The sequence below is a fragment of the Microtus oregoni genome, unplaced genomic scaffold, assembly GCF_018167655.1.
Source record: "Microtus oregoni isolate MIOR12 unplaced genomic scaffold, Mior012 000005F_ref0000423, whole genome shotgun sequence".
In the NCBI taxonomy this organism is placed as follows: Eukaryota; Metazoa; Chordata; class Mammalia; order Rodentia; family Cricetidae; genus Microtus; species Microtus oregoni.
The window spans coordinates 63,589,266-63,601,276 of NW_024543064.1; the positions used below are offsets into that span (position 1 = coordinate 63,589,266).

Here is a 12,011-nt window from a genome sequence, read left to right on the forward strand (position 1 = left end):
AATCAACAAAAAAAATTTAATGTTCAAAATTCAAAAATACCTTTAAAATGGCAGCTTTATTTTCAGGTATGTCTAAAATAATCCCTTCATGATATATTTGTCTCTTAACAAAAGGAAAAAGTTAACTTAAATTGCAATACCTTTATATTTTTAGTGTGAAACTCAATCTTTTGTTTGGTGGAATCAAGTTCATTGGATGTCTTTTCCTTGGCATCATTTATGTTGCTTAGCTGATGAGAGAAAAACAGCTTTATGACATTTCTTCAAGAAGGAGTGACCCAAAAGCTAACTTTCAAATGCTTGCTATGCAATTACTTAGGCATAAATATTTCTACAGTGATTGAGTCTTAGGTGCAACACTTCTTTTGGCTAAAGGTTATGCAGTTTCTGTCACAGGCTCACCTGGCTGAAAAGAAAGCATTCAGCCTTAAAACGCCAGGGATGGCCTTACTGTGCTTGCTATCTAAATACAGGATTCATTCTTACTGTAAACATAACTTTATTCTCAAAATCCTACTGGACCAAATGCCAAAAGCAGTGGCATCTATAAGGAAAGAAGAGAGAGCAAGCAGGAGACTGTTTTGCTTTGCATCAAGAGGGTATTCGCTGGTCGCTCACTCCGTATGACAGCTTCGGGCCTTCACAAGCAGTCCTACTGGGAAGGCTGTGGCAGGTCATCAGTTGGTCCTGCACTCCCTGTGATTTATTGCCTTTGACAGTTCATTCTTCTTTCTGTCAGGCTGCTCTTTCTGCTTTCTTTGTGGCCACCTCCTTGGTCTCCCCACTGCTGTCTCTGGCACTGGTTCACAACAAAGCACATTACAAAGCCAAAGCCTGCTGAGTCGGCTTTGCAACTGTGCTGAGGATCATGTGACATTCATCCTCCCAAATAACAATTCGCTGTGGGTAATATGTTCCTAGTTACTCGGCAGCTTCCAGGCCTAGGCCTCAGAAGAACTTCAAAACTACTAACAGGGCTGGAGAGATGGCTCAGAGGTTAAGAGCGTTGCCTGCTCTTCCAAAGGTCCTGAGTTCAATTCCCAGCAACCACATGGTGGCTCACAACCATCTATAATGGGGTCTGGTGCCCTCTGCTGGCCTGCAGGCATGCACACAGACAGAATATTGTATACATAATAAATAAATAAATATTTAAAAAAAAAAAAAAAAAAAAAAAAAAAAAAAACTACTAACAATCCAGGTTGTCTTGTCTCTCTAGGAAAGACTTAGTAATGTCTGATCTTCAAAGATTTAATTATTTTAATGGTCACTTTTCCTTCTAAACAATTATAGAAAGTGTTTAAAGAACAGACTTATCCTTTGTCCACCCTGAATACCCAAAATAAGCCTCTACCAATATAGTACACAAAGTGGATTTGCAGGTTTTGAATAACATAAAACAAAGAGATAAACTCTAAGCCATGTGACTTGTCTATGGCTGCACAAAAATCTGTTGTTTTGCTAACTAATATAATTACTACATATGCTAATTTGACAAGATATAACTAGACAAACTCTTCAATTTTTAAAGCATGAATTCATAAAATATTTTAATACCCAAGAAAATTATTAACTCACACATTAGACAATACAAATGAGATGACAAACAGAAGCATGAGCCTTTTTAATCTGCAAATTAAAAGATTCCAGTCTACATCAAACAGACACTTGTTTTTAAAAACTTCTAACAACACTTAACTCCCTTTAGAGCACAAAAATTAATTTCCCTTTTTTACTAAGATTTCTGAGGTCTGGGACTGGAGACATGGCTCAGTGGTTAAGAGCACCGGCTGCTCTCCCAAAGGATCTGGGTTCAATTCCCAGCACCTACATGGCAGCTCACAGCTGTCTGTAACTCCACTTCCAGGGGATCCTACACCATCCTAAAGACATGCATGCAGGCAAAGCAGCAATGCACATAAAAATTAAAGTGAAAAGATTTCCGTGGTTTACAAACACTTAAAAATCTTGATTAAACCGAAATTTCTACTAGTTCCCCGCAGATCATAAACATGCTGACATTTAATGGAGTTCATTTCACTTAAATTACTTGCACAAATATGTTGCACAGGCCAGGAAGTGGCAGGGCCCACTCACTGTGACTGAGGAATGATAAAACGGGAGTGAGAGTCTACTTTAGGCCACACTGGAAGCAACAACAGTGACAAGCGGTTTATTATTTCTGTATCTGTGAAGCTGTCAATTTCAGAGCCCCAATCTCTTTGACCTTTGTAACAAGCAAAGGCTGCACACTGGTACTGCCCGAAGGCCGTGTGTGGAGCCAAACAGTCCACGTGTTACCTCATTAGCCGCCTCTTCCAGCTTGTTCTGGTAATCTGTCAAGGTCCGCCTCAAAGTCTCAAGGACGACAGAGAAGCCGGGAGGCTTATCTTTGTCCTTGTGGATGCCTGGAGAAAAATGGGGATGAAAACACACCCTTAAAGTCACACAGGCACAAAAGCTAAGCAAACAGTAACAGAGACGTTACAATTAGTAAGAAAGCCAAAAAGACATGAAACATTGAACAGAAATTTATTCTCCAAGTACATGGCTATATAGTCAAATACTGACAGTTTCTAAATAAATGGTCAAATTAAATCTTATGATCTATTAAGTTCAAATTTATTTCTACCTTATTAAGACACTTATCTTGTCCTGTATCTCCTAAGCAAAGTCAGGGTTTATATGTACCTACTATCCAACAATTAAATCATCTATACTAGCATTGTTTAAAGGAATTACATATATTTACTGTCATGTTTCTGTTCAGTCAGGCATTTTATAATATATTTTGCTTAAACAATAACTTTTGAACCAAGAATATATCATTTTCTATTATGCTTAGAAATACTCTTTAGTACCTACAATTTTTAAAATGAAATTCAAAGTAAACAATAAAAATGTTACTAACCACATAGCCCACACCATGTTTTTAATAAAACATGATGGCTGATATTCATTATAAAAACATGACTATTTCCATATTATACCCTCAAAGTACTTTAATGTAGTTGTGACATAAGTCATATTAGTGGGACCAATCAAGGTTACATGGTCAAGTGTATTTCCAAATATGATGCCAAAAGAATGAAAAGGTGAGCTTCAAATACTGCATCAAGCTCATTTTTATTTACCATTCTTTAAATTTTAAAAAGCAAGTATAAAATTTAGCTTGAAAATATTCATGCAAGAAGTATTTTTCAAGTCCTCTTATAATTTTTCTCCATTATATTTTATAAAACAAATATTTCACTATATAAAAACATTTTCAATAAAGAACAATTCTTAAAGAAGCATTTGTGAGCTGGACATGTCTTTAATTGTAGCACTCAGGAGACAGGTAGACAGATTTCTCTGAGATGGAGGCCAGCCCCGTATAGAAAGTGAGTTCTAGGCTAGCCAGGACTAAATAGAAGCCTTGTCTCTAAAAGCAAAAAATAAATAAAAGAAGCATTTAAAGTTCATGTTTTATGGTTCATTTATTCACACAAGTAATTAACTAAATTCCCAATGGGTGTTAGTTTGGGGCACTGGACATGCAGAAGAGGGTAAGGTCAGAGCAGCGTCTGCTCATACAGTATATACAGTGCAATAAGAGGGAGAGGGGGCAAGTACACAACAATATGGCTTCATTCATCCATTTTCCAAGTGCTCAAAGGCAGGAACTCATGAGGGACAGGAAAGAAGACAAGAGTGAAGAGAAGATGGGAGAAAGTTCTCTATCAATAACAAATCAACTTTATTCATCTTAGAACATTGCTGATATTTATGGCTTTAATTCGGAGATAATTAAAGTTAAGACATTATCAAGGTATATTTAAATACTAAAGTATAGATATAAGTTAGATAGTCTTAAGTAAAACTAAAATATTCAACTAAAAAACAAAAGCAATATGAGAGCAATACCTTTTCTAAACAGAAAACACACCCAAGCTCTGAGCCACAATAACAGAGGAAATGACACTGAGAGGAATGACTCTGAGTTGGAACGATGATTTATTAAAATTTTCCCCCAACATAATAGTTTTGTTAGTTATTTGGGAATTTTGTACAATGCACCCAATCACACTCGACTCCCATCCCTCCCAGTCTACCCTCCCACTCTTGCACATCCCCACTCCTCCCCCCCAAAAAAGGAAAATACACAAAGTCCAGTTTGGGTTGCCCATATACTCATTGGCAGGCTCTAACTCATACTGGCTGGTTCCTAAAGAAAACTGAGTCCTCCCCCCGCCCAGCAGAGCCATCAACTGTGAAGAACTCCACCTCGTGTCTTTATCACAATTTTAAGGACTCTCTTCAGTAGTTTCACGTCTAGGCTTTTCTTTCCTTTTTCAGGAAGTAGGGAAAGGTTTGTCACAGCAGCCTTCATTCTCAGTTATGAGTCTGCAGTCATCGGCACCACTCCAAAAGATGTCTCCCTACCGACAGCAGCTGGCAGCAGCAGGGACCACGGACATCAACAGAGTGTCTGGCAGTAACACGGACCACAGACATCAACATGGCCTCCAGCAGCAGCAAGGATCATGGACATCCACATTGCTTCTAGTGGCAGCACAGGTTATGAACATCATCATGGCCTCCAGTGGCAGAATGGATCACAGACATCAACACGATCACCTGCAGCAGCCCTGATTGACAATCTTACTGAATATATTTTTAAACTGTTTCCTTAAACAAGATTTAAAGTTGTATAATTTTGCCACTGCACAAAGTAAGCTGTAAATAAATTATTCAAAACCAGACAGAAAATCTTCTAGTTTTTAATGAAGGAACTTACTCTCAGAAATTCAGAAGAATAAAATTATCAGAACATGAACATTTACAGGACAATATGCCCTCTCCTTACTGACTTATGCACACATTTATATATTATATAAAAGTAAATTTTCTTGCCTAAAAAATGTTTGTACAATAAAGTTTCCTTGAAGTATAATTATTCTTTATTTTTCTACCAAAATCTCTTATAAAGCAAACAATAACCTTTAATATGACAAAACACAAGAAAGGAAGAGAAAAGGAGAGGCTAGGTGGAAGAGGGAGGGGAGGGGAGGGAAAGGAAGGGGAGGTGAGGAGAAGAAAGAAAAGGGAAGAGAGGGCAACGAGAGGAGAAGGGAAGAGGAGGGAAAAGGAGGGGAAGGTAAGGAGAGGAAAGGGAAGGGGAAGGGAGGGAAAGGAAGGGGAGGGGAGGAGAAGAAAGAAAAGGGAAGAGAAGGGTAAGGGGAGGAGAAGGGAAGAGGAGGGGAGGGTAAGGGGAGGGAAGGAAAGGGGAAGGAAGGGAAAGGGAGAAGGGAGGGAAAAGGAGGTGAGGAGAAGGGGAGGAAAGAGAAGGGGGAAGGGGAGGAAAGAAAAGGGAAGGGAAAAGGAGGGGAGGGGAAGGGAAGAAAAGGGAAGGGGAGGGGAGGGTAAGAGGAGGAAAGGGAAGAGGAGGGAAGGGTAAGGGGAGGAGAAGGGAAGAGGAGGGGAGGAGAGGGGAGGGGTTGGGGAGAGAAAAGGAGGGGAGGGGAGGGGAAGAAAGGGAACCGAAGGGAACAGAACATTTCTCAGGCAAAGGTTCTTACTGACTAAGCTGATCTAACCAAGTATTCTAATCACTCATTGGCAGGCTCTAACCAAGTATTCTAATCACCATGGCCCAAAACTTGATATACAATTAAAATTACTCAGAGGTTCAAAAACCCAGAAAAAAAAATATTACAACAGTGGTAATTACTGAAAGGCTTTTTGTTTTTTGTTTGTTTGGAGACAGGGTTTCACTGATATTTTGGAGCCTGTCCTGTAACTAGCTCTTGTAGACCAGGCTGGCCTCAAACTCACAGAGATCTGCCTGCCTCTACCTCCCAAGTGTTGAGATTAAAGGTGTACATCACCACCACCCAGCAGCTTTTCAAAAGTGAAATTCAAAATTATAAATAATAGCTACATCATGTAAAATTACTGAGTAAATTATATCATACAGATAAACATAGAAAAATTAAGTATCTCTTACAATAAGTTATTTGTCCATATGGACTTGACATTCACTATTAATTCAGTAAGTAAGAAAAATAAGTTTAAGATCTCTGTGAATAACTTAATACCAGCTTTTATAGAAATAAACAGCAAACATACACTTAAAAATAACAAATAAATAGGGGCTGGAGAAATGTCTCAGCAGTTAAGAGCACTGGCTATTCTTCCAGAGAAGCTGGGTTCAAGTCCCACCATCCGCATGGCAGCTTACAACTGTCTGCAACTCTAGTTCAATGGGATTCGATACCGGCACACCAATGCACATAAAATTAAATTAAAAAATAAATAAATAAATGGCTACATCAGGAACACCTTATAAACTTCGATTCAAAGTAACCTGACTTCCTCCCTCCCTCTTCTGTGTGCATGTCTCTGCACACAGAAGCCAACCGAGGCTCTCACATTCTGCTCTATGGTATAGAACAGTGAACCTCCCAAAGCTGCAGGGATGGCTGCATGAAAATGAGCTGCTCACTGGGATGTTCTTGGGGGGCTGGGGAGCAGCTGGGCAAAGCTAGACATGAAAAAGGCAGCAGCAGTGACAATGTACATCCTGGACTTTGGATGGTGTTACAGATGTCAGTCAAGCAGGAAGTCTAGTGGGAGTAACTAGAACTTTTATCCACTAAACTACAAATGAAAAATGACACCATCTTTCAGGGTGGGGGCAATATCAAAATTAGTGCTTCTAGAAAACCTGAAAAATAAAGTAGTGGTTCCTAACACCTCAGCATTCAACTGGCATATGTGAACTGGCACAGCATACAAGCAGATCTGAGGAAACAGTACAGACCCAGCATGAATATGCCAATTGGTGCAGCTGCTGTAAAGTATGGTTTTAGTGTGGAGTGTGAGGTTTGGAAGAAAATGACCCCCAAAGGGAATAGCACTATTAGGAGGTAAGGCCTTGTTGGAAAAAGTGTGTCACTGTGGGGGCGGGCTTTGAGGTCTCCTTTGCTCAAGCTTCCCTCAGTGTGACAGTCAGATAACTTCCTGTTGCCTGCACGATGCAGCACTCTATCAGCTCCAGCACCACATCTGCCTGCACACGGCCATGCTCCCTGTCATGATGATAATGGACTGAACCTCTGAAACTTTAAGCAAGCCATCCCAAATAAATGTTTTATTTGCAAGAGTTGCCATGGTCAAGGTGTCTATTCACAGTAATAGAAAACCTTAACTAAGACATGGAGTAAGCAGGGCTATGGTGATGTACACCTTTAATCCTAGCATTCTGAGGGGGCAGAGGCAGGCAGATCTCTCTGAGTTTCGAGGCCAACCTGATCTACAAAGTAAGTTCCAAGACAGCCAGGACTACACAGAGAAGCTCTGTCTCAAACAAACAAACAAGCAAGCAAAAAATACATAGTGTAAGCAACAGAAGCTGGAATTAAGTAACCAATTTCCTTCAGCTGACAGAACAATCAGAAATCCTCATTTCTCTACCTTACAAATACATCATTTCTAGCTCTGTATGATAACGTAGTCTATAAAAATACTGACCAACTTCCCATTTGAGAAGATACCATGTGTTCTATTTAGTTTTCAAAAAGTTGATAGTTCTGACTAGTCTGGTAAGCAAAGAGGGAACTTTTAGAATTTTGGAGAAGCAGTCCATTCTCTAAAGATTGCTATTCTCCTCTTAAGAGGTGACTTTGGACTTGCTACTGTGATGTGGGAGTGTCATATCAATCTGTTGATTTCACTGGTTAAGCAATAAAGAAACTGCTTGGCCCTGATAGGTTAAAACATAGGTGGGAGGAGTAAACAGAACAGAATGCTGGGAGGAAGAGGAAGTGAGCTCAGACTCGACAGCTCTCCTCTTGGGGGCAGACACCTCAGAGAGACGCCATGCTCCCCGCTCCCGGGCAGACACACGTGATGAAGCTCCGACCCAGGATGGACGTAGGCTAGAATCTCCCTGGTAAGCCACCTCGTGGGCTACACAGATTATTAGAAATGGGCTAGTCCAGGTGCGAGAGTTAGCCGAGAAGAGGCTAGATATAATGGGCCAAGCAGTGTTTAAAAGAATACAGTGTCCGTGTAATTATTTCGGGGCATAAGCTAGCCAGTGCTGGGGACGCAGCCCCACCACTCCTATTACAACACTACTGGTCAGCAGAAAATGAAGGCAAGGCCACCAATATTACCTGATATGTTTCCTAAAACAGTTGGTGACTGTTTCACCAACCTATAAATTTTATTTGGTCATCAAGTGAAAGTGGTACATACAAGACTGGGCTTGAACCCATCCTGAAAGCATAAGTTAGTTGCATGGGCAAGTAATACAGACCCTATAGGATAATCCTATCACCATCATCATCATCATTGCTATTATTATTATTATTATTATTATTACTGTTATTATACTGTCTACTTCCTATTAAACCATAACCATACCCTGGAGATTTAGAAAGTTCCCCTTTCCAGATGGTCAACTGGGAAAAAAATAAACTTCAAATGTGTTTTTCGTATGCTATGCTGACACCAGTCAAAAATAGACAGCTACAAGGACACTATAACCCCACTCAAGAATGGCTCTAAAAAATAAAATTAAAGGAGTCTTCAATGTGGGCAGAACATTTTGTAAAGGCTTGACTATTCTTTTCCTACAGTAAGAGGGTCAGAGATGTAAAAACATGTCAATTTATGAGCAGTACCTAAGATCTTAGCTGAATAATCAGAGACTAGAAAAGAACATAAATATTGGTAACAGGGTTGCAAAGGAAGAATATGTGGACAGCCTTCTCCAAATAGACCGTGTATCCAGCTCAACTTCAGTAGCAAACAATCTTAATAATCACAAAGAAAAATGAAACATTCTATGGATATAAGACATCATCTTTCCCCTGACACCTGTGCCCATACTCAATTGAACCAAGGAGTCATGGCTGCAAGAACAGAAGCAATCATCTACCTCAGCAATATGCACTCCAATTCACCGAGGCTCACTGGATTACCAAGTTGTCAACAGCAAAAACAAACAGTGGGTCTATCACAGGACAGCATTAATTGGGTAAATCACCAACTACTGGAGTGCAACATAATTATGTTGAGGCATTTCCACCAGGAAGTGGACAGTGCTTTATTCTTACTAAGATACATATGCATAAATTTTCCTTCCCTGACTAAAATGTTTCTGATTAAATCATTGTCTTTGTTAGGGTTTCTACTGTTGTGAAGAGACACCATAACCACAGCAACTCTTACAAAGGAAAACATTAGTTGGGTGGCTTACAATTTAGAGATTTAGTCCATTATCATCATGGTGGCACATGGCAGCCTCCAGGCAGACATGATGCTGGAGATGGAGCCGAGAGTCCTACATCTTGATCTGTGGACAACAGAAAGTGTTCTGTCTCGTGGGGTGTAGCTTGAGCATAGGAAACCTCAAAGCCCACTCCCACAGTGACACAATCCCTCCAACAGGGCCACACCTACTCCAATAAAGCCATTAGTGCTACTCCCTTTGGGGGCTATTTTCTTTCAAGCCACTACAATCACATCTATAAATTTACAAAACACCTTATTCACTATAGTAATTCCAAACAGCATTACTTCAAAACCAGAGAAGTCATTTTATCTTGTAAGAAATGAGAAAGTGTTGGTTTTCATTGTTCTTGCTATTTGTCATAACTCTAAAGTATCTGGCACACACAAAAATTATTCAAATTTTGAAAACTCATGGTACCTGGCAGATGACAGCAGTTTTTATATGGTGTTAATACCTTCCAGGAAGAAGTGCATTTTGAACCAGCAATCAATACATGGTGTTACCTGTCTTACTGTCAGGATCCATGGGTCCTGAAATCAAATGTTAGAAATGACAGTGGCTTCCCTCACTATTACACCTCATGAGGCAGGAGTAAAGGATCTAGCTGGGGGGGGGGGGGGGCACACGCCTTTAATACCAGCACTCGGGAGGCAGAGGCAGGTGGATCTCTGAGGCCAGCCTGATCTACAGACCAAGTTCCAGGACAGCCAGGGCTACACAAAAACCCAGTCTAGGAATTAAAAAAATAAAGAATCTGTTTCCCTTCCCAGGCTGTGGGCTTGGATGCTTAAATTCTTAATTCTCAAGAAAGAATGCTTACGGAATGAAACACTGGTTTCACTAGCACTGCTAATCGTACTGCCACCTAGTCTCCATGATGCAAACACGACAACAAAACAGAGCGAGTTCTTTCTGTACCAGAGAAGCTGGTACTTATTATCAGGGGGAATTAGTGGTAAAAAGGACACAGAAAATACCACAGAGAGCTTACTGCTAAATTCATGTGTTATAAATGTTAATGGTGTCAGACTTGGTAGCGCATGTCATTAATCCCATCACTTGGGAGAAGGAAGCAGATCTCTGTGAGCAGAAGGCCAAACTGGCCTACACAGAGAGATTCAGGCCAGCCAGAACCACACAGTGAGACTAAGCTCAAAATACAAACAAAGAGTTAATCGATGTGGAAGGAAAATTATAAGATACTGTACATGGGAAGAGAGTAAAAAAAGATGGAGAAAATATTCTAAATGAGCCCCAAAGTAGCACTGGCTTTGTTTATTTCTGTTACTGGGTAAACACTGTGACCTAAAGCAACTGGGTGGCAGAGGAGAGGGTACTTCAGCCTGCAAGTGCCAGGCCACACTCCACCACTGAGGGAAGTCAGAACAGGAACTCAGCCCAACGCCTGCAGGCAGGAACTGAAGCAGAGGCCATGGAGGAGCAATGTTTCTCAGTCTGTTCCCCATGGCTTGCTCAACTTGCTATTTTACCTGCACTCACCAGCACATGCACCCATTGAGCCATCTTCCTCACCTGAAGTTTATTTACATCCTCCACTTAAAAAGCTGGGAGGTGCAATGGTAAACAAAACATCTACCACCAAGGATATAACACAGATGAGAAGTTGACTGAACTGTTTATTCTATTTCTGTTGCTCTCTGTGTGTGAGTGTGTATGAGAGTTGTGTATGTGTGTGTGTCTTAATTGATTCATTTATTCATACATACATACAATGGAGGCTAAATATTTATCTGGTTTCCAGTACTACTGTATGTCTTCAACTTTTCTATGCACATGTATTGTTAAGTATTATTTTAAATGCAATTGGTTTAAAAATCATAAAGAACCACAAGATTGTTTTAGAAACCATAAATAAGCAGAGTCATGTTTAATATTTAGAATTTTTAGTTATATAAATATTTTCTTTATATACTATAAGTACTATAAGTATACAGTCTATAGTTCATAAGTATATATAGTATTAGTATATATAAGTATATATACTATATTGATATACACATTAGGAGAACTATAAGCTCTACAATTTAAAAAAACCAAAGTTAAGAAAAATCAAAATGAAATAAAAAATGACTCACTTTAATTGAATATAATTTATATCTATGGAAAAGGAACAAAAAAGGGAGAATAATAGTGTATTTTAAAACTTTACAATGAACAAGAATCAAAATTTTTTTCTGTGAAATACTATGACGTTTAAGTATAACTATTGTACTAGTTACTCTTCTGTTGTAATAAAACCAATGTAAGAAGAAAGGGTTTGACTTTGGCTTAAAAGAGAAGCTGTCCAGATCTCCTGAGTAAATTGCCATTAGCTGTCGAGCGACTACTTTGTGGCACACACTGCCCTATACATTAGTGAACAGGAGATGACTTAGGTGTGAAGAAATGCACTAAACAGTGTGTCAGAAATGTGTGGCAATAACGGGTGCTCTGGCTCAAAAATGGCCAGCGAGAAAGGAGAGTGGTGTGGCACAGAACACATGGGAGCACGCAGTGGGGGAGTTTAATGGACTGGAACTCGGCCTTCAGAACAGGAGGAAAGAGTTATACTCCACCAAGACAAAAATAATATCCAAACCCTGCATCTAGAAAGAATGACCATCATAAAGATTGCTGAGGCAAAAGAATGCTTGGTGTTGTTCAAGAGCTGTAGGAGACCTGAACCCCAGCAGGCAGATTAGAAGTGAGGTCAGTGGATAAGAAA

At 39.8% G+C, this 12,011-nt stretch overlaps 1 protein-coding gene across 1 annotated transcript in view; it reads right to left on the bottom strand.

The window, feature by feature from the left end:
* Ccdc171 (coiled-coil domain containing 171) overlaps window positions 1–12,011 on the bottom strand; it is a 341,586-nt gene that overhangs the window by 227,176 nt on the left and 102,399 nt on the right. The window contains exons 12-13 of the mRNA XM_041652374.1: window positions 2,302–2,408; window positions 141–230 (exon numbers count right to left, since the gene is read on the bottom strand). Of these exons, the coding sequence (XP_041508308.1) occupies window positions 141–230; window positions 2,302–2,408 (197 nt within the window). The remainder of the gene's footprint in view (window positions 1–140; window positions 231–2,301; window positions 2,409–12,011) is intronic.